At 37.1% G+C, this 23294-nt stretch overlaps 1 protein-coding gene across 8 annotated transcripts in view; it reads right to left on the bottom strand.

Moving 5' to 3' along the window:
- Positions 1 to 23294, bottom strand: part of A1CF (APOBEC1 complementation factor) — a 75781-nt gene that overhangs the window by 14612 nt on the left and 37875 nt on the right. For all 8 annotated transcript variants that reach the window (XM_039465328.2, XM_003922446.4, XM_010333312.3 and 5 more), the window contains 5 exons: positions 21732 to 21866; positions 19591 to 19721; positions 14499 to 14737; positions 6642 to 6806; positions 1771 to 1868 (listed from right to left, as the gene is read on the bottom strand). In XM_039465328.2, the coding sequence (XP_039321262.2) occupies positions 1771 to 1868; positions 6642 to 6806; positions 14499 to 14737; positions 19591 to 19721; positions 21732 to 21866 (768 nt within the window). The remainder of the gene's footprint in view (positions 1 to 1770; positions 1869 to 6641; positions 6807 to 14498; positions 14738 to 19590; positions 19722 to 21731; positions 21867 to 23294) is intronic.

Genomic DNA, 23294 nt, shown 5'->3' with positions numbered 1-23294 from the left:
TTTTTGACTTTGAGTGGGTCCCCGAGGAGCTAATATGTAAGAGGCTCCACAGTGTCTGAAGGGCCTAGGCTAAGAGATTCTCCCTTTGCCCCTGGATCCACTCCCTATGGAATCCACTGCCTACTAGCTCTAGCCTGCTCTCTGCTCTGGGAGGCTATTCTATATGGGGTCTTCTTTAACCTTCTGGATTGTGACTGGATTTAGCCAATGGGGAACCCTGGTAGGAGGTGGGCGAAAGAGACAACAGTGAGTTTGGGGTGTTTATTCTGCTCACTCCCTCTTTGAGAGGTCACCTTCGGCAGACTGTGTCTTTTGACCAAAATCACGACTTCTTTCTTTTATCTTTTCTTTTTTTCCTTATTGATGGAGTCTCACTTTGTTGCCTAGCCTGGAGAGCAATGGCATAATCATAGATTACTGCAGCCTCAGCTTCCTGGAATCATGGGCTCCTCCTACCTCAGACTCACAAGTAGCTGGGACTACTATAGTAGTCCATGCCACCATGCTCAGTTAATTTATTGTAGATATGAGGTCTTGCCATGTCGCTCAGGCTGGTCTCACACTCCAGGGCTCAAGCAATCTTCCCACCTTGGCCTCCCAAAGTTCTGAGATTACAGGTGTGAGCCACTGCGCCTAGCTACTTCTTGCAAAGAGATCTGCTCTACACAATTCTCTCCACTTTCAGGATTCCTGTTAATTCTCCAGCCCTGTACCTTTGCCTCCAGAATGCTGTGAACCCCAGATTATGATATTCTCTTTTGATGCCCGTAGTCCCCATGCACGCTTTTGTAATTAATTCCTTTGCTCTTTGTTTTCTTTTGGGACCCTGACTGATACCAGACCCCATGGGTTCAACAGTCCCACATATATTATGTTCCAACTAAGTTACTCTACATTTTCCTGTTCTCCAATTTTGTCTTGCTCTTCTCTAATTCTGTGCCTCTAAGACTGCTAGTCTTTCCATATTTTGATTTTTGAAGTTATACCCAATTTTCATGTCTTCTCTTAAATATTTTCATTTCATATTCATGAAGTTGTTTTATTCTTTATGGCCCACTTCTTCCTTTGAACTTTCTCACCATGTTTATCTCTTTTCATGATATTTACTTGCCTGTACTTGGCATGTAAACACATGTGTAGTTGTCTTATTCCTCCAACAGACTTTTAACTCTTTGTCAAACATCTATGATTCTTTTTGTATCATAGCATGATAAGTGATCTACAAAAGGTTTTAAATGTTTATTGGTTTGATATATAAATATTATATTTGTTTCTATAGACAACTCAGTAGTGAGGATTTAGAAGCTTCCCCAGCCCTTACTCTTGGCAAGGTGAGAGATTCTAAGCTTTCTAAGTTGGAAGATCAAACTATGAAGGCAGAATAACAGCTATCTTGACATCTTTTTAAATAATCAGCTTCTAAAATACTGCACTAAAATGATGATAATCTTTTTGAAATAATGAGAGGAAACTGGAATTATGAAAGTCACCTTGAAATAATCTACCTCAATTTCCTCTTTCCATGAAAATTGAGGGCCAGTGACTTGTCTAAATTAGAAAAAAAAATAGAGGTAAAGTTGGATGTATTAGGTACATCTCCATTTTCCATTGTATTTTCCATCATTTCTCTTTAGTACCTCTTAAATAGACAGAGGCAGCCATGTCAGAGAAGCTTGGAGTGAAACAGACTTGCAGGACTGCGCTTTTAAATGTAATGTCCACACCAAACTTGGATGCAATCTGCATATTTTTATCTTTGTTCTACCTTACCTTCCCATTTAAAGCCTTCATAGCCTCAACTGCATCTTCTCGGTTACTGAAGTGCACAAAAGCATAGTCTCGAATTTTCTTCACCCTCTCCACAGCACCTGTAAGATAGAGTGAAGTTTGCCCCATTAACAAACTTAAGAAAGCCCTGAAAATGATATATTTTAGCACCTAGCTTCCAAGAGAATTTGATTTCTTTTTAATGGAGACCTTATATTTAAGTAAGGATCTCATCAAGAACATTCCAACTATCTTGGTGCAACTACCTTCTTCATTTTTATATGTTGCCATCATGTACGGCAGTTCTTTTATATAAAAATAGATTGTTGTTTTGTTTGGGTTTTCTATACAAATAATTTATATAAGCTTTGCAAATATTTTATTTGTAAAATACCAAATATATCATTAAATATGAAAATTCCCTTCATTCTTGCCAACTTTTCTCCCCATTCCTGAAATAACCCCTGCTAAGAGTTTGGTCTCTATCTTTTCAGTTTGCCTTCTGTATGAGTGTATTTATATTTGTGTGAACATATATATGGTTTTGGATTATTAAAAACACAAATGCTATAATATTATACTTATTATTTTATAGCTTTTTAAAATTTAACAATAGGTCTTTAATCTTTCCATGTGATCACATACAGGTGTAGTTTTGTTTTCTTTACAGACACTCTCCTTGGTGTTGGTATAAATGTAGCAGAGTTTTTCATTATCCTCTTAGATTCAAGATAACAAAGATAGAGTAGGTAGAGTATTTACTCTCCCATATAGTTCAATGACTAAGAATTACCTTCCTTTGGAATAATAGTTGGCCTGTAACATAAAGACATTGTGATACTTCTCTTTTCACTCCCGTCAAGATTCAACCTTTGGTTGCTTATGGCAATGGTTATACAGAGCAAAATTGTCTGGTCAGGCTAAGGATAACAAAGCTCTCTGAGATCATGAAGCATGGGACATATAATTAATTGAATTTTCAATATAGTCTCTTTATTCCCTTCAGTGTCATGTGGGGTGATGATTGTGAGTCACTCCTATGACTTGTTTTAGTAATTGAGAAGAAAGACGTTGGCCAATGATGACCTTCATCTTTCCGTCTTTGCTCTGTTCATATTTCAATGTCATTCTCCACCTAGGCTCCCTGGTCTGTTATCTCCCTGAGAACAGGACCTGTTTCAGAGACTTCTTATTATCATCTTTACCCAGTTCCTGCTTACTGCCTTGGACACAGGAGCTACTCGATAAATACACATGGAATAAGGGAATATTATCAGTCAATTCACACCCTAACTTCTGTCATCTACACCAGTTAGGTGGCATTTCAGATGATAATGAATTTAGGTTTTCTGAAATTCTTTTTGCAGATATTTAAAATTATCTTGCACTGTTGAATGATAATTTCCAGATGCATCTGGTTTTGGAAAATTTGATATTTAAAAATGTGGCCTCATAAAACAGACAATTTAAAAAGTTAGAGTTTGTATCCTAAAAGCTGGTTTTCCCTACAACAGTATTCACCACATGGCTTATTTTCATATGTTTCTTCTTTAGTGCATAGAAGTTTAATGATTAGTCCTCATTTGGCAGAGGGTGAGTCCATAGAATATGAATGATTATTACTACTCAATCATCCATTAGCAAAGAAGAAAAAGATCCTCTGAAATCATGATGAAAGGAATTGGAAAATTATTGCTGTGTTTATTATCAACTTGTCAGCAACGCATCAACATGAGGAGAAACACACCTGCATGCCAAAGCAGAGGCTATCTGAGGGTCTTGTTTCCCCAAGTGTGGTCCCCTGACCAGCAGAATCAGCTTTGCCTTGAAACTTAATAGAAATTCAAATGCTTGAACCTATCCCCAATAGGTAAAGCAGTCAGTGATTTAACGTGCCCTTCAAGTGCTTCTAATACTGCTGAACTCTTGTGGGAAAATCAGAGCTTGGACTATAACTGAAAATTCAGCTGATACTCTGGCTAGAGTGGGGAAGAACAAACCATCTTCAGGTACCAATTTTTGTTCTAATTATCATTTGCTCTGAGTGGCAATATAGTATTATTCAAGTTAATCATGGTTAAAATGATACATGGTCAAATATTTTGAGGGAATATGTAGGTTCCTCTGAGGAACCTAAACTTTAAATGGAATTTTTAAAGAGTAATTTTCCTGTTTCTTTCCACAATTTTTTCTAGATAAGTATAGCTTTGGCACAGTACATACTTTCCAAGATAAAATGAACTAGTTAGTTCTGACTTTTCCCTCTCAAGGCAGCAGATGTCTGCTAGTTGTTCACCTTCTGCAATTCATATTTATTTTTGCAGAGGGCCAGGAAGAACAAGCCACACATCATTACATAGCCCTGAGAATTGTGCCACCAGCTGCAGACTCTGCCCTGAAATCGCTGGACACATTTTAGTCCCAAGAGAAAAGAGAAAGCGAGAGAGAAAGTGAGAGAGCAAGAGACCGAGAGAGAGAGAGAGAGAGAGAGAGAGAGAGAGAGAGAGACAGAGAGAGAGAGAGAGAAATATGATGATGATGATGATGATGATGATGATGATGATGTTCATTATTTTCATGATAATTAGTAGGATCTGGGCACACATGTCTCTTCAATATATCCCAATAGGCAGACTGGGAAAGCTGAAGCTGATAACCAGGGACTAGGAAAGGAAGCAGCCTTTTAGTAGTTTCTCATTCTATCCCATTTGCAAAAAAATGTTCTGTTTTAATTAGATAAAAATAAGAAGTATTATTCACTCTGGGAAAGTAGAAAGTCAACATGGAATGAGGGAGGATATTGAGTAATACTTTAATACTCTCATGCCCAACCTTATTCCACTCACTCATTGATTTATTCAACTGTCTTTTTATACACACACATATTGGTTCCTATGCCTACAACTGCATCAACATTCAGACCTCAGCTTAGATGTCACTTCCAAACACAAGTCTTCTCTGCACTCCACTAAGTAGCCTGTCTAAGCTGTGATTTTTCTGGATTTCTTAAACTTTTTCCACACATATATCATAGCTGTTGGTTCCTTCCACAGTGCCTCACACATAGGAGCTACTGAAGGAAAGACAGTTGAATGAATCAATGAGTGAATGGAATAAGGTTGGGCATGAGAGTATTAAAGTTGTTAAGAACTTGCCCTTTACCAGACCTGGGTTCAAATTCAGCATCTGCCACCTGCTGGCTGTGTGATCCTGGGCAAACTACTTAACTGCTCTGGGTCCTGGTTTTCTTTTCTAGAAAGTAATGGAACAAATACAGCAACCTGCATTATAGAGTTGTGATGAATAAATGACACATGCTGTGAAAGTGCCCACTGCAATGCTTGGCACACAGTGAGGTGGTACATCATTATCAGTTTCTAGCTTATTCATGGATTCACAGCTCTTGGTGTGGAGCCATACTATCACACTAAGATTTTAGGGAAAGCAGAGTTCCTGAGGCTGGAGAAAGATCTTTGGTGAATCTTTCAAAATGGAGCAGTCACATCCTTACTGAATACCTTTAGGGCAAATCATCAGCTGATCATTCTGTTATATTTGAGATAGCATCCAGAGTTGAAAACAGACAATGCTAGTATGTGCAAGTCAATATTCTCAGGCAGCTTTAACATGCAGCACCATGACCCACGCTTATTAACAACCTAGGGAATTTGACAGGAGACTGGGAAATACTCAATTATAAAAGGATATTACTACTATGATAACCCTAAGCCACTGCATCTCAGAGTGTGTTTAAAGACACAGTAATCCCACAAGATGATCTGCCAAAAAAGAGCATCCATGTTTCAGAAACTTGAAAAATGAAGCTTTCTGTATCTCTTTCTGGAGAATTTCAAAGCATGTTAGAAGGCTAAAGACTTTAATAAGTTCCATAATGAAGAAATTAATTTAATTTTGCAGAATATGGTGTTGACAAGCTGATTTGACCATGGAGCACTTTTATCAGTAACATCTACTAAAAGACTGTAGAATTAATGTTCTTAACTGGGTTTGGGAAATGGTAATTTGGACATTGTTTCTTGAAATGCTCTACCTCTCTCAGCATTGTAGCTCCCGTATGGAGAAGAAAGAGATGGGGAGTCAATCTGATGGCTTAGAATTGATACTGAAAAATATTGACAAGATGAGTATCAGCTAATAATCCCCTTCCACATTCCCTCTATTCCTTTCCCTTCTTCTTCACTCAAATCAGTTTCCTAGGATTGCCACCTTTTTACTTATGTCACAAGCATATTCCATTAGGCTGGTGGTTCTAAACTGGGGGCAGTTTGACCACCCATGGGGTATACTTTTCAAAGTCTGAAGATATTTTTGGTTGTTGCATCTCGTAGGTTGCTACTCGTATCTAACAGGGATGGGCCTGAGATGCTGCTAAACATCCTACAATCCACTGGACAGACCCTCACAACCAAGAATGATCTACTCCAAAATATCAATAGTGTTAAGGTTGAGAAACCCTGCATCAGACCTAAAGTTATGTCATGCATTAATTATTATAGTAAATATTGATTGGGCAATCATTGTACCCTAGGCCCAGAAACTAAATGTCTGAGGACAGAGGAAACGATAAGAGGTGGGAAAAACTCATGAAATTTATAGTTTAGTGAAGAAAATATGTATTCATTAAATAATCACACAGATAACTATACAATTATAATGTTGATAAACGTTATAGGACCATGTGGTTGATTTTTTAATCCAAAGTTAGGAATCTAGTTTGAAAGGTGTGCATGCAATTATCAGATGAGCTAAATAAAACCATTTCTATTTGAAGTTATGGGATGTTATCTCAAGCATAGGTGCTTTTAAAAAATGTTTTGAAAAGATAATCTTATATATATATATATATGTCCTACCTGGTTTGATATTGTTGAATTCCTTTTCAATCATCTCCTCAGAGGTAGACAGCATAAGATTTCTTACATACAGGATTTTCACTGAAGACATTGTATCTTCATCAACTTCTACTTCTGGCTCTGCCCAGTCTACTGCAATAGGATGTCCCCATAACTGAATTCTTCCTGTTGAAAATGATTACAATTATGATTAATTATGTAGAAATCAGGACAACATCATCTCAGTTTATACTGGTGGTCTTTTAAATTGACCTGACCCTTGGGGTCTTGAATGAGCAAGATGACCATTAAAATTGGTGAGTACTGATCTTAAGAGACATTCCAAATAAATACAGTAGTTGACTAGAAGGGAGTCCTGTGTGACCAGTGGCTTGTTAAACTTTATATTGATTATAAAGGAACCAGGATGTGGTTTGAGGTTGAAGAGAAATAAGGCAACGAAGAGCACATTTGACTCTGAGAACAGCACTCATTGGGTAGAGATAGTCACTTAAGGTAAGATAGCAAAAGGGAGAAAGAAAAAGTATGAATTTAGGGCCTAGACATAGAGTCTGACTCCACAGAACTTTACGAAGGTTACTAGGAAGAGTGTTTACTGCTGTTGGAATCTATGTTGTTAACTAGGCTGGGTACCACAATTGAAATGTTCAAAAAATGATGCTTGGGCAAAGGTGGGTGGGGCTCAGCCATCCTTGGTTTGTTCTCTGTCCCTTACACTTGGTCAAGGCTTAGAACAGCTGTGTTCCCTCTTAATCCTCTTTTACAACATGAATAAATTGGGAATCTGGACACATTTTTAAAAAATCCTAATTAAGAAGACAGATGATGAACAACGAAGTGTCTATGATGAGAAATTTAACTCTTCTGTAAAGGGTAGTTGTTCTCCATGGCTTCATATATTTTTGTATTTCTATAAATACAATTTATTGAGTATCTTGTACTATACCATGTGTTTCCAACTCATGTGCCATCTCAGTTCCTCCTCACAGTAACATTGTGGGGAAGTGAATGGCTCCCAATTTTACAGGATGGGAAATGAGCTACAGAGAGGGTAACTTTCCCAGACCTCTTCTACTTAACCACCTCTCCCATTTTTATTTTTGTTTTTGTTTTGTTTTGTTTATTGGTGACTCTACTCCTGTACCCCTACAAATTGTAAATCCTGTCAAAGTGATTAGAGGAGGGTGAGAGCCAACCCAAGTTCTAAATTTGACAGGAAATCTAGTTTGTTTTTCATTCATTGTTTGGGAATAAACTTTATCCTGTAAGCAATACAAATTTTGAGAGAACAAAATCAGGAATTCTCAGTATTGGTAAGGGTTTAGTTGTTTAATTATTACTCATGGGAAGCAATTATTTTCAGTCAGAATGTGTCTTTATATTGCTTGAAAAGCAGTCAGTGAAAGCATCTGTGGCACTGGCATTCTAAAATCCAAATGAAGAATAGGCATGTCTTAAGAGATAATGGACCCTAGAGAAGCTGGCTCTTGTTACTCTAGCTGTGACTATCTTGTTCTGTATTGCATTCCAGGGGATAGTTTTCCTCATTACTCTCTTCCCTTCCCCTTCTAGGCTTTACATAGATTTTTCATTTGTATTATTCCAAGATCCCCAAGGCTCCCAGTAAACTCTGGTTTTTGTAGCTCAGTAGTTCTCAGCCTTGGCCCCATAATAGATAAAGTTTAAAAAATAATGAAACCTGGGTTCCACCCAATGATGTAGTGGAGCTGGTTCCTATCTACTTGCAAAAATAGATTATTAAGTTTTTGCATTTTTACTTCCCAGCTTTATTAAGGTATAATTGATTAATCAAAATTGCCTCTATTTATGGTATACAACATGATGTTTTGATATATGTATACATAGTAAAATGATTAAATGAAACTAATTAACATATCCCTCATCTCACATACATTTTTTCAGTGGTGATAACATTTAAGATCTACTCTCTTAGCAATTTTCAAGTATACAAATATGTTAACTATAGTCATAATATACAATAGATTTCCAGAAATTCCTCATTTTAATGGAAACTTTGTATCATTTGACCAATATCTCCTCATACCTCTGCCCTCAGCCCTGGCAAACACCGTTCTACACTTTGCTTATAAGAATTCAACTTTTTAGATTCCACCTATAAATGAGGTCATGCCATATTTGTCTTTCTGTGCCTGGATTATTTCACTTAATATAGTGTCCTCCAGGTTTATCCATGTTGTTGCAAATGATAGAATTTTCTTCCATATAAAGGCTGAATAGTATTTCATTGTAACTAATAAACGAGCTCAGTACAGCTACAAAATACAAAACCAACATATATAAATAAGTCTTTCTATACACTAATAAGAAGAAATCAAGGAAACTGAAAAAAATCAAGAAAACAATCTCATTTATAGTATCATCCCCCAAGAAAATACTTAGAAATAAATTTAACCAAGAAGATAAAAGATATGTATAATTAAAAACTGTAAAATATTGATAAAAAATTAAAGAAATCAATAAATGGAAAAATATCCTAAGTTCATGGATTGGAGACATTATTGTTGTTGAAAGTTTCATGCTATCCAAAGCAATCTGCAGATTCAATGAAATCTTTATTGAAATTCCAGTGACATTTTTCATAGAAGACAATCCTAAAATTTGTATGGGACCACAAAGGATCCTAGCCAAAGCAATCTGAACAAAAAGAACAAAGCTGGTATCATCATAGTACTTGATTTCAAAATATACTACAAAGCAATAGTAATCAAAACAGTATGATACTAGCATAAAAACAGATAAGACATTTATGCCAATGAAACAAAATAGAGTCCAGAAGTAAATCCACACATTTATGGTTAATTGTTCTTTGACAAAGGTGCCAAGAACACACAGGTGGGGAACAAACAGCCTGTTTAACAAAATGGTGTATGGAAAACTGGATATCCATATGCAGAAGAATGAAATGGGACCCTTATCTTTCAACATACACAAACTCAAGTTAAAATGGAATAAAGACTTAAATGTAAGACCTGAAACTGTAAAACTACTAGAAAAAAACATGGAGAAAAGTCTCTTGACATTGGTCTGGGCAATAATTTTTTGGCTAAAACCCCCAAAGCACAGGCAACAAGGGCAAAAATAGATGAATGGGATTGCATCAAACTAAAGTTTCTTCACAGCAAAGGAAACAATCAATGGAGTGAAGAGATAACCTAAGGAATGAGAGAAAATATTTACAAAGCATATATTCAGTAAGGAGTTAATATCCCAAATATATAAGGAACTCAAACAATCAGTAGTAGGAAAACAAATAATCCAATTAAAAATGCACAAAAGGCTGGGCGCAGTGGCTCATGCCTGTAATCCCAGCACTTTGGGAGGCTGAGATGGGCAGATCACCTGTCTGAGATCAGCCTGACTAACATGGAAAAACCCTGTCTCTACTAAAAATACAAAATTAGCTGGGCATGGTGGTGCATGCCTGTAATTCCAGCTACAGGAGGTTGAGGCAGGAGAATCACTTGAGCCCGGGAAATGGAGGTTGCAGTGAGCCGAGATCATGCCACTGCACTCTAGCCTGAGCAACAAGAGTAAAATTTAACTTCAAATTAAAAAAAAATTGGCAAAGGACTTGAATAGACATATCTCAAAAGAAGAAATATAAATAGCCAACAGGTATATGAAAAAATGCTTGACAACTGTAATCATCAGGGAAATATAAATCAAAAGGAAAATGAGTTATCACCTCACACCTGTTAGAATGGCCATTATCAAAAAGATCAAAGATAACAGTGTTGGCCAGGATTTGGAGAAACAGGAATACTTGCACACTGTTGGTAGTAGCGTAAGTTGGTTCAGCCATTATGGAAAATAAATAGAGCTACCATATGATCCTCCAATTGCTGTACTGGGTTTATATTCCCCCCAAATAAAATTTTTATGTTAAAGAGATATCTGTATTCCCATGTTTATTGAAGCATTAGTCACAAGCATCACAATATGGAATCATCTTAAATGTTCATCAACAGATAAATGAATAAAAAAAGCATCAGAATTTTGTGAGCCAATTGCAGTCACATTGGCAGCTTGAAATCAGCGACAGTGGGAGTGTTAGTATCATGGAAGTTGGCAAAGACTACAAATCAGGGCTTTTGGTTTTTCCTCTGGGAGCTGGCTGTTAAAGATTTACCAGCTCATTACTGACCTCTGGACTGCCCCTCCCGATTCTGATATAAGTGGGCTGGATCTCGGTATTTTTAAAAGTAGCTCAGTTAACTTTAAAATGCAGCCACAGTGGAGTACTACTGCTGTAGCTTTATTCTTCTAAGCCTAGGACCATGAAGATCTGCATACGGCTAAGGGAACAAAAATGAGAGGAGGTATAGGAAGCAGTGATTTCCACCAACATCCTTGTGAAGGCCCTTGGTAGAAATGACTGTTACAGAATGATATGAGAACACGAGCTTGAAGTAAGACAAGTTCAAATGTGAGAACAATGATCCTGGCTAGAAAACATATCCTTTCTATCCTCAGTTTCCTTATCTATGGCCTACTATTGTTGTGAAGTAAAGATGATGCAGATAAAAGACTTAACTTTTACATGATTCAACAATGCGCTCTCCTTTTGATGTTTTTTGCCTGTTTTTATATGTGTATAGTTTTCTCAGAATATGCACTCTTTGAGTGCAATGGTTAGGTACTATTTTTTTGTTTTATTTTAGAATCTCTCATTCATTCAGAAGGGAAAAATATATGTTCTAAATGCTTAATAAATATTTACCGACTGAGCGGTTCCCAGGTATTCCTATTTACATGCCATGAAGATGAATACCCAGTATCATTAGCTGATAGATTTAGCAGTGAATCACAAAATTTGACTGAAGAATAGAATCATCTGGAAAACTTAAAACACCAGTACTCCAACCTTATACCCCAGTGAAGCAGATTCAATTGATTAGAAACTGATATGGGTACTGATATTGTTTGAAAACATCAGGTAATTCCAACGTGCAGCCCAGGATGGAAAATCATTTAGTCAAATCATGGGTTTTCAAATGTGCCTGGGAGCTTGTTGTAAACGCAAATTACCTGGCTCCACACCAGACCTACAGAATCAAGAACTCTCGTGGTGGGATCTAGCAATCTGTGCCTTAACAAGCTCTCCAGGTGATGCTGACGCAGCCTGAAGCTGAGAATCACTACCAGGACCTTCTTCAGCACATTCTCAGAATGTCTTTCTAATCTCCGAGTGGGACGCAGCAACTTTGTCCTGTAAAGAGCTCAGTAAAGATGAGATTTGTCGAGGGAGAACTGCCACTGTTAAGAGAAGGTAAGTGGCTGAGGAGCAGTTACATCTCTTTAGACAACCATTGTCTCTCTGTCTCCAAGTCTGGGTCAATTAAGAAAGAAAAGTTTCTTGCAGTCCTCACTTATCATTTTTCTTAACAGTCTCCTTGTTCTTTAAAACTGGGTTCTTCAGAGGGTTGGCAATTACAGAATTCCTTTGTTGTGTGTGAGTCTGCAGTGTGTTAACAGGTAGCGCGACCCAAACGGGTGCTGGGTTTTGTTCTGAGGTCTCATTAGAGGTGAAGGAGGTTGCTCTGGCTGGCTTACTCACCACTGTGCTTCATCTTGTTAGTTTGCGGATGAGTTAGTTGCTGACTAAAATCCAGCTGAGTGAAATCCACCTGAGACTGGCTCAGAGGGCCACAGGTAACGGGGTTTGCCTTGGATCATGGTGAATATGGGTAGTGGATGGGGAGGGGCGATAGCCTCCCTATGGTGTATCCTGGACAGAGAATCCACAAAGAAAAGTCAGGACTGTGGGTGGAAGCTTAATAAAGTGCTTGCGAATTTCTGAAGCTTATCTGATAGGCCCTGGCCAGCCTAGTCAGCTTGACTTACATAAAGGAGTTCCTTTGGTGGGCCAATGTGCCACTTTGTTTGGAGAGATAGGGAAGCTTTTAGGAGGTTGAGCTTCTCCAGGAGTACTGGATTGTCTTGACCCTGGAAACTGTCTTTCACTTGTTTTGGACCCTATTTCACTGTCCTACTCCCCCACACCCAAAATGATTTCACATATCTGTTTTTACAGATAATAAATGCTTCCTGCATTGAGGGAGAAAAGTGATTAATTCGGGCTGGAATACTGGAGGCAGTTTTCTCCAGAAGGTGCTGGCTGAGCTGGGGTGAATGTCACGAGTGAAGGAGGGACAGGTATTCCTAGCAGAGGATACAGCATTAGAAATAATGGAGACAGATATAAGCATGGCAGTGTCTAGGTCATTGAGGTATCTGTCTTGATAGAAGAAAGAGTTTTTATTGGGAAATAGAAGGTAGCAAATATGATCATAAAAGAATGGGGAACAAATAAAAGGTCTTGAATAACGAAATCGCATATTTAGTTCTTATCTCAAATGCAGCAAGGAGTTATGAATATTTTTGAGCTGGCCAGTGAGTGACACCGTTCATCCTATAGAGAAAGATTGAATTCCTACTATTTTGGAAACATTAATCTGGTGGTAATGTTCAGGATGGAGCAGGCAGAGGGTGGGGCGCACAGAAAAGAAGGCAGAGCTGGGAGAATAAGTAGATGTTGAAAAAACTATGTAAGGCTTAGAACATGTGTGTTTAGACTTCAATGGTGGCCTGATAACAGGATGGATACAAAAGACTTTTCAATGGTAGAGTTGTTGATGTTGATGAAGAAAAAAGAGTTAAAGCAGATCGCAAAGTATAATGTCCAGGTCACTAGGAAGTATGCCCCCCTGAGGAGTTTTAGTGAGTTCATCTGTGGGCCTGTGACTTAGATGACTTGATTACTGGCCAGTGAAGAAGGACAAAGTTGTGGATGAAAGATTCAACATTAAAAGTATCTACCTCTTTAAAAGATTCAGCAATCTTTAAGAACTGACTCTTTGTTTTCACTTTAAGCTGCCTTCCTGAAGATACTGTTGAAAAATCTTCCCCAAGCTAGACGCTGTCACACAATTTGAAAATTTCTAGGGGCCTGATCTACTATTGGTTTATTTTTAAGAGTGTGTACAAAGGTGACATAAATATGGATGTCTTTGTTGTGGTTGTTTTGCTTGGAATTCTGGTGGCTCTCCCATAATTTTCACGAGAAAAGTTCATTCCAATGTGTTCAGTCCGTCATTCTTGAAATCTTCTTATTTTAATATTCATTTTAAAACCTGTGTAAGTTGTAGTTAATGTTTTAAAATAAGTCAAGAACTGTAAACAATTGTCCTAAGTTGATCTGATCAAGGCAGTGTTGCAGTGGAGGGAGTCTTTTAAAGTTAGAATTTGATAATCATTGACCAAATGGGATCTATCCTGTGGTTGTAGTAACTAACAAATAAAGGCGCCTTTCTAAGGAGAGCTTTTATCTCTTTTCTCTCAAATTAGACAGAAATTATTAGACAATGGGGATTCATAATGAAAGTATGTCACCTAGTTGTCATTGGGATAATGTATCACTTGAGGTGTATTATTTCTACATTCTAATGGATAATATACCCTATTTCTAATAAGCCTGATAACAAAATCTATACACAAAAGTAACTGTGATTGATTTATTTCATTTTAAGAAGACTCTCTATTCATTATAGGACTGCTGTCATTTAAAGTTCTGGGTTTCTTCAGTGCATGTAAAATAGCCTCAATGCACAGAATGAATATTTTTCAAAACCAAGTCTTTGAAAACTTCAGGGAATCAACTGTGAGATAGTGAAGAAGGTTAAAAAGTTTAAAATATAACATAATGAAAGTTAGAGAGCAAAAAAAAAAAAAAAAAATTAAAAATGCTGATTTTCTTGGCGGAGGCAGGCAGGATAGAAGTGGAGAAGTCCCATCTTTGAGGAGGGGATTGCTAACCTGGTAACAGTTTCCTCCTGGCCATGGCAGCCGCTCGATGACTCTCATACTCCACAAAGGCAAAGCCCCGGTTTTTGGTTTTATCTGCAGCGCTTGGGTAGACGATGACATCAACAACACCTTCAGTAACCTTTTTCATCTCTGATAAGATTTCTTCTCTCTTTTTGGTTTTTGGGATGCCCCCAACAAATAATCGGCAGTTGTCCACGCTGGCACAAACCCCTAAGAGACGCCCATTTCTGCAAAAAGAGCAGGGAGGTTTGGTTGATGAGAATCCTTGTAGGATTCAGGTTGAAAATGGATGGCCCTGGGCCAGATATGGCCTGCAGATGTGGGATGTTTGGTCTTCATAGTGTTGAAACCATTTTTGGAGAGTTGTGGCTTCTTTTGCAAGCTTATTACATGTGTCAGTATGTGCTGTACATCATTTGAAGCTGAGTAGCATCTACTTTCTTTAGGCTAGATTTAGATTCAAGAGTTGTCAGTCCTCACCACTCCCTTACGCATCCCTAGCACTGAGGCCCCTACACCTAACCTAACTACACCTAACCTAACCTACACCTAACTCAAGCCACCTGCCTGTCCCTGCAGTCACTTGAGTTTGCAACACCCAACATTCCCTTTCTTCTGCAGCCAAAGAGAAAAGCTTTTCTCATGTGATCTGTTAAAAACAGTCTCTTATACTTGATCACATTTTTACATATTATTTTTTCTGGCTCACACAAAGAGACTGTGAGATGGGCAGAGTAGATGTTATTTCCACTGACAGATAAACTTGAGACTCCAAGAAATTAGAAGATTTACTTAAAATGTTATAGATTTTAAGGAATGAAACCTAGCTCTGGGATCTCAGTCCCTGTTTTTTCCACTGTACAGAGTTGCTTCTTAGCAAATTGAGGTATGTACACCTTCACTGGCAGAGTATACATTAATTAAACTATTCTGGAGAACATTTGGCAAAATGTATCAAGAGTCTTAAAGGTGCATAACCTTTGACCAAATAAATTATCTTCTAGGAATACATCCCTGGAAAATAAAAATGTGCACTAGAATTTATGTTTGAGGAGATTTATTACTGCTCTTTAAAATTGCCCCGAATTAGAAATGAGCAAAATACTTCACAGTAAAGAACTGGTTTAATGCATCTCAACTGAGATGTTACTGGCTTTGGGATTAGACATTTTCTCATTGTATACCATAGTACGTTTATCATCTCTAGTTCTTGCTCACTACATGCCAATAGTGACCAATTGGATCATTCAAAACTGTCTCCCCACCTTTCTAAATGTCCACTTGGGTGGACAGTACTGCTCCTGGCTGAGAATCACTGGTAAACAAAAGATAGGCATTCATACCATCACATGCTCTGCAGCCATTAAAAAGAGTAATGTAGAAAAATATTTATTGGTTTTAAAAAACAGTTCACACTATGCTGCTAGGTTTTAAAAAGCTATAAAATAAGTATATGAGAAGGCCATTTTGATTAAAAAATGTATGGAAAAATCTGGAAAGACAATAAAATATCAACATAATGGTTATTTTGGGGCAATGGGGTTACAGAGAAATGTTTTTAACTTTTATTACTTCATGCTTTTTGATGTTTTCCATGTGTTACATATTCAGCTATATGACTTTTATAATAACACTAAGTTATTAAAAATGGCTAAAGTATGCGTAGCAGAAACAATTCATTTGCCATGAATAAAAGGTCTTGGCCAGGTGAGTGGACGACTGGTCTGATTTCCATGGAGCGAGTGTCTCTTGGTTGTGTGGCAGGCTTTCTGACCAGGGTTAGGCCACTGTCCTAGCTGTTTCCTATGATTTGCTGAGGAATCAAGGACCATAAGTCAGATCTGGGACAGGTCCGTCTTAATCTAGTAAGAATTGTGCCAGGAGTGTGTTTCTCGTGGGGAGGGAAGTGTTGATAAAATAATCTTCCAAGTCTTTTTATTTTAACTTTACTTAGAAAACACCAAAACCTTATTTTCCACAGTATTAATGTATTTAGAAATTATATTATTTTTGATAGTTAGGGGGCTGTTCATACATCAGTTACCAGCAGGGGGAGCCTAAAATTCCATCTTTTATTTTTAAAGCGTTGTGGTTTGTCAGGCACCTTTCCCGGAATTATTTAGAGGCAAAGAGCCGTCTCCTCTCAAAAGCTGAGGGCACAACTTTAATGTCTCTAGAAGCCAGACATTTAGATGATGATCAGTGAATATTTGATGAAGTAGAAGCTGATATGATGATATGTGGGAGAGAAATGACCGATAAAAGCAAATTGAAGGTTTCTTCTCTGCAAAAGAAGTTCTCTCTCTGGCCAGACAGACCCAAGGCAGTGGAATTAGGTGAGGCTGTCTAGGGGTGTTTATTCTGGCATGTCATATTCCATTTACCCTACCCACTAATTTGTAAGCCAACACTCTGCCTTTACCTTGCTTCTGGCATCCAACCTGTGCTTTGACTGGAATCCTGGCCAGTAACTTTCTCTTCCTAAGTTCTTTGTCATATTTTCCCTTTCTTTTTCTCTTCTCCTCCTCCAATATCACCATCATAGCCTTCTGCAAACATTCACAGAGCACCTAGTATGTGTCAGCACTGAGATTTATGTACATTATATCATTTATTTTTCAAAACACTGTATAGTTTTATCTTTATTTTATAGACAAAGATGTTAAAGTTCACAGAGGATACTGTTAATTATCAGTGGCCATGGTGAATTGATTGTATTCATTATTCATTTCCTATCTATTGCCCAAAAGCATTTACAGGCACTAATGGGTGACAATGTGTTAAGTAGGTACCCAAATCCAGTTGATTCCCTACGAAGCCAACTCTACATCCATCTCAACTCAAATACCATTTTGGGAATAATGCTTACTGTTGGGATGTCCAGGTTCCACAAAAGACCAAGGAATGGGGAAACCTTCCAATTCCTGAAATCATAGAACTGTACTATAGCATTTTGCAGCCCTTTCAAAGCACTTCAGTATATGTTCTTTCATATGGTGAATGCTCAGAACATCTCTGTATTCAAGTGCCAATGATAAAAGTGATGATCAAAGAGGTCAAAGGATTTGTGCGAAGGAACCTGGACTGAACCCCAGGTCTCCTGATTCCTACTGCAAACAATCCTTCACACACCACACAAAGCTCTTTGGGTCCATGGAGGCACCTGTGGGAGGGGAACCTCGTTTATGTTTCCTCCAAGACTCTCTTCTAGAATTTAACCTTGGAACTGAATGGTTAGACTACTAGCAGTTGCCGAATCCGATTGATCTGTGGCTAGGGAGCTTGTAACAAAATGAGCCAGTAGTTAATTGATTTACAGAAATGTAAGGATAATGTATGACTTATTTTGGGCCTATAGAAAGTGAGAGAAAAGTGATTGTGGTAAATCTGCTCTTCTGGCATTCACCAAATTTAAGATCTACCCATTTTAAGGCACAGTTTTGTTTCAGAAAGGGAATAGATGTTTAAAGGAAAACTGCATCTAGAATTGATAAACTGTGCTAAAATACAGTTTTTTAAAAAAATCATTTGCCAACTTATTACCATGTTTCAAACACTGGGTCAGGCACTGTAAAGTTGTTACAGTATCCCTGCAATAAACCTATGAAATAGATAGTATCCCTATTTTATAGAGAGGAAATTGAGGCTGAGAGAGGTAAAGTTACTTGCTGGCACTCAAATGAAGCATGGCTGACTCCAAAACTGTTGCTTTTTAACTGCTGTTCTAATCTTCCTCATGCATGGCTCAGGGCTTCCTTTAAGAAAGAATTTATGACAGTTCTCTCTCCAAGTGAAGATTTTAGGAATCAGACAATTTTATGATGTCAGTTCTGTTTCCAGTTTATGAAAACTGGTTACTTGTTGCACACAGTCAATTGCATCCAGGAACTGTCCTCAAGTCCCATAGTCTTAACTATTATCTATTTTAGCTGCCCTGCAAATTTATTTTCCAACTACGACCTGTCTCCTGACTCCAATACAATGCAGTCACCTTCTCAATACCTCCCCTGGGATGTCCAGTGTGCATCTCAAATGAAAAGCGCCCCAAAGTGTCCTTCCTGTGCTATCCATTGCAATGGCACTGACAAGTTCACAGATACTTGGACCAAAATCCGAGGTTTCTTCTCTGAATTCTGAATTATCTTACATTCTAAATCCAGAATCTAACCAGTTTTGTGTACTCAATCTCCAAAATATATCCCAGATCTCACCCTTTCTTATCTTGTCCACCACTGACCCCCTCATCCAACTACCACACTCTCTTGTCCAGATCTCGACAACTGTAGTAGCCTTCTAACTGGTGTCCTCTTTCAAACCTCACCTGCTATAGTACATTCTCCACCAAACAGCAGAGGAATGTTTTAAAAACTATAAATGTAATCAAAACTCTTTCCTCCCTTCTATTAGAAGAAAATTCAAATTCTTCACCACAGAGGATTCTGTACTTCATCTGTACTTTCTCAGAGAGTACACAGCTCTCCCAACTGTATTGCTTTCAGTTCTCCTGTCTTTACCCTTGCTGACTCCATGGGCTTACTTTCTGCCCCTCAAACATATCACACTTGTTTTCACTTTGGGAGCTTTGCACTTGATGTGCTCTCCTTTCCTGAAATAACCTTCCCAAGATCCGATTGTCATGACTGGCTCTTTTCATTCAAGTCTCAAGTTAAGTTTCATTCTCCCAGAGAGTATTTTCTTAAATAACCCAAATTAGAGTAGCCAACTCCTCATACAACTTTATACCATCCCTTGTTTGATTTTTTTCATACTATTTTAAGTAATCTTAGATATTTGCTCTGTGATTAGGAAATTATACCTTGATATATTCCCAATATTTTGAACAATGCCTAATATATATTGATGAAATAGGTAAATTAGTGTTTTGTTTCTTTGAACACTCATAGAACTTAGATATTAAGTAAATATTTAGTCATATTTATTTTTACAAAAAACATACTAACCTATTTTATTTCTGGCTTGGCTTCTTTTTTGGCATTTATCATATTAGATAAACCTGACAGAAAAACAGATATAGGTGCATTGTCTGTTTCACTTTTAATCTAGAAGAGGTAAAACTTACCTAATTTCATAATTATTAAGTTGCTTGATTGCATTCTTGGCTTCCAGTTTATTTGAGAATGTTACAAATGCATATCCTCTATTGTTGCCATTAAAATCCATCATCATTCTCATTTCATAAATTTTACCGATCTGTAAGTAATAGAAATAGAAAATTTATATTTATATGTTTGTACTCCTGAATGTGTGTATGCGCTGATGCAGACACACACACACACACACACACACACACACACACACACACACACACAGTGTTTTCTGAAGTATGCCTCCTGCTGGTACTAATTGGCATTTGCAATGTGGAATGGTTTGCATATTTTCATGTGGGTTCAGATCATTTATCTGATTCATGAGAGAAGTCAAGTTAAATAAAATGTGTACAAGTAACATTTCAGCCTGAGTTAATAGAATGTGTTTTTGTTAGAGCAAATGAACTTTCATCACATAATTATCTGAAACATCTCAGAGACATGAAAACACATTTTATCCTAAGTACAATTTCTTACATCTGTAATTCCAGCATTTCGGGAGGCCAAGGCAGGTGGATTGCTTGACCCTGGGAGTTTGAAACCAATTTGGGCAAGATGGTGATACCCTGTGTCTACAAAAAATACAAAAATTAGCTAGCATGGTGGTCCGTGCTTGTGTCCCAGCCACTTGGAAGGCTGAGTTGGGAGAATTGCTTGAGCCCAGGCAATTGAGGCTGCAGGGAGCCATAATTGTGCTACTGCAATCCAGCCTGGAAAACAGAGCAAGACACTGTCTCTAAAAGAAGTATAATTTCTCGATGTATATGTCCATGTCCTCTAAATTGTTCTCTGAATCTCCATAGTTTAATGTCCAGTTTGTCCTATTCTATCATTCATGTTTAAAACAAAAACCAAGAATGCTCATTTGCCAAACTAACTTAACTGTCTTTTTCCTCAGTCATGACATCAAAATGGACACAGATATATTTCAGGGGATGATCTGGGAGCCTTGTCATTTTCTCAGTCTGCTGGCTGATTGTAAATGCTAGCCTACATACTACTAACTCAGGGCCAGGGCCTCCAGAGCAGGATAGTACTCTATTCCCCTGGCTATCGTGACTCTGCTTGCCCATGTCATACTCCCTTCTACCCCCATGACTGTCTTGCAGCAATCTAGACTGAGCAATTTACTATTGCTGGCTGCTATAGGAAGGGTTGCCTAAATAAATATGATGGGGCATGTTTCAGAGAAGTGCCGTTAAGCACATGCCAACCTTTGTGGTTGGTCACTTCTCAGCCTTACACTACCCCACCCCCAGTTCTTCAGTAATGAACACCTATTTTTTTTCTGGGCTCATTAGGAAAGATTTGATTTCATTTCTATGTTTCAGGTTTTCTTGATGCTCATTTTCAGATTCCGTAGATAAGATTCTTACAGAATTAAGTCCTCATTATTTGTCCTGTGCCAAGAGGGATTGCGTGTGTAAAATTAGGTGCAGTTCTGAATCTGAGGGTATTATACATACACACAGACAAAATTGATTTTGGCATTTAGACAGAGAGCTAAATTCTCATATTTACTAAAATTTTCGGGAATGTGCTTGTTGCTAAAAACTACTTGGTAAATTATTAAAAATAAAATTTAAATTTGTGTTCTTCCTTTAATTGAAAAGCGATGTTCTTAATATTCTTCACGCATTTAAATAGATAAAAAAAATTAAACTTGGAGAAGAAGATTTCATTCTAGATTAACGTGTACAGATACATGTTGAGTCATGACAAACATACACATTCTTTTAAAATGAAAATGTTGTACTTTATAAAGCCATATTAAAATTTCAAGTTGGAGGAATATCTAATTTTAGACAGGGTGTTGTAGTGTTATTATAGATGGATAGACACATTGAGTTTGTAGTTAGATGGCAAAGATTGGGAAACAAGATATAAATTTGAAAGTCATTAGAACTGTAGCAATTCAAGCTGTCAGTAACAGGACAAGAGCTAGGTCAAAGCACTGATTATAAAGAGACAATCACTAAAAACTTTGTCCATAACTGAAGAATGGTGATTGGAATGGAAATAATCATTGACCAAGAAGGATGAGAATGAAGGGAAGAGAATAGGATTTTTCCCTTGAAAGATAATAAAAATTAAATGTTAAATTTAGACTCACTTTTTCACATAATGGTATAAGCTCATCCTCAAAAAGGTCTCGAGGAAGTTTTCCAATAAAAATTTCACAGCCCCTTTCGGGGGGTGCAGCATCCCAGCCAGGTGGAGGGCCACCATATTTTCTTTGTCCATTCTCCTGCAAATCCAGGACAGGTGTGAAGAAGAGGAGAAAACAATAAAGTCTTTAATTCAGTTTCCTTGAATATTTTTCAAAATCACTTCACAATAAGGAATGTATTTATCATTGACAAATAATAATAGTTGACTGGTTAAAGGAGAAAAATTAAAACGTTTTATATGGATTATAATACTACACTCTTTGCTTCAGCATCTTGCTTGAGATAAACATTGTAAAAACTTGTAAAGTGCTAGGCAAGTATAAGGTTTTTCTTTTTTAATTTCATTGAGGTAAGAACAATTAAGAGATCTATTTTCTTAAAAAACTAAACAGTGAACAGATCAGGGTAATTAGCATAGCCATCATCTCAAACATTTATCATTTCTTTGTGTTGGCAATATAAGGAATAGCCTTCATCTAGCTATTTAAGACTACATATTAATAATATATTATTGTTAATGGTAGTCATCCTGCAGTGCTATAGAACACTACAACTTACTCTGGCTGAAACAGAAGGATCCCTTGAGCCCAGGAGTTCATTACTAACTTCTACAACTAATATTTTAAGAAGTTTTATGCCATAAAATCATACATGTTGTGGAAAAAAAATAGTGATATATAAGGTAAAAGAAAAATTCTTCAGTGTAACACTCTACCCATACTTAGATGTAGCTACTGTTAAAAATTTCAGTCTGCCTTTTCAAGCATTTTTCTATGTATATTTTTAAAAGACTTGTTAGTTGTTTAAAGACATTATTTTGTATGATAGTTGTTTTTTAAAATTTAAGTAAAGCAGCTTGTGGTGTGCCTGTTAAATCTTCATATACATCAACTTGAGTTTTTCTCAATTATTTTCTAAGTGTTAGCACAAAGTCTCTTTGGATCACAGTATTTAATTGATGTCTGTAGTGTCTGCGGTCCTGATCACTTTTTTATTTCTAATAACTCATACCAAGTTTTTAAAAATAATAATTTTAAAAGAGGTCATATGAGTCTTCTACTTTGCCTGGATTCTTTTTTTTTTTTTGTTTCAAACAACTGAATTTTTAAAAATCAAACTGAATATTTAAATTTTTGACTAGATAGTTCTTGTATATTTTTCTTACTTTAACATTCTTGTCTAGTAGCAAAACTTTGATATCACTGAAAGTATGAGAAATTGAATTCTTCATGCTTATAGAAAAAACCCCAAACCTTGGTAACTTGGTGGTCTATATCTCAACCAAGAATTACCTTAAAAATGTGCAATTTACATTTTCAGAGACATTAATGGCTTTTATTCCTTTACTTATTTTCAAACAAATAGCTATATAGTACTTACTATATGCCAGATACTGCTCTGTCATTACTTAATGTCATGAGTTAAGGACTATTATTATTCCATTCACATAAGGTGCCAAAGCCCAGATAAATTAAGTAATTTGCCAAGATCACATGGTTGGGAAG

The sequence above is a fragment of the Saimiri boliviensis genome, chromosome 12, assembly GCF_048565385.1.
Source record: "Saimiri boliviensis isolate mSaiBol1 chromosome 12, mSaiBol1.pri, whole genome shotgun sequence".
In the NCBI taxonomy this organism is placed as follows: Eukaryota; Metazoa; Chordata; class Mammalia; order Primates; family Cebidae; genus Saimiri; species Saimiri boliviensis.
Note: the sequence above shows the minus strand (reverse complement) of the source record. Positions and strands in the feature narration are given on the sequence as shown.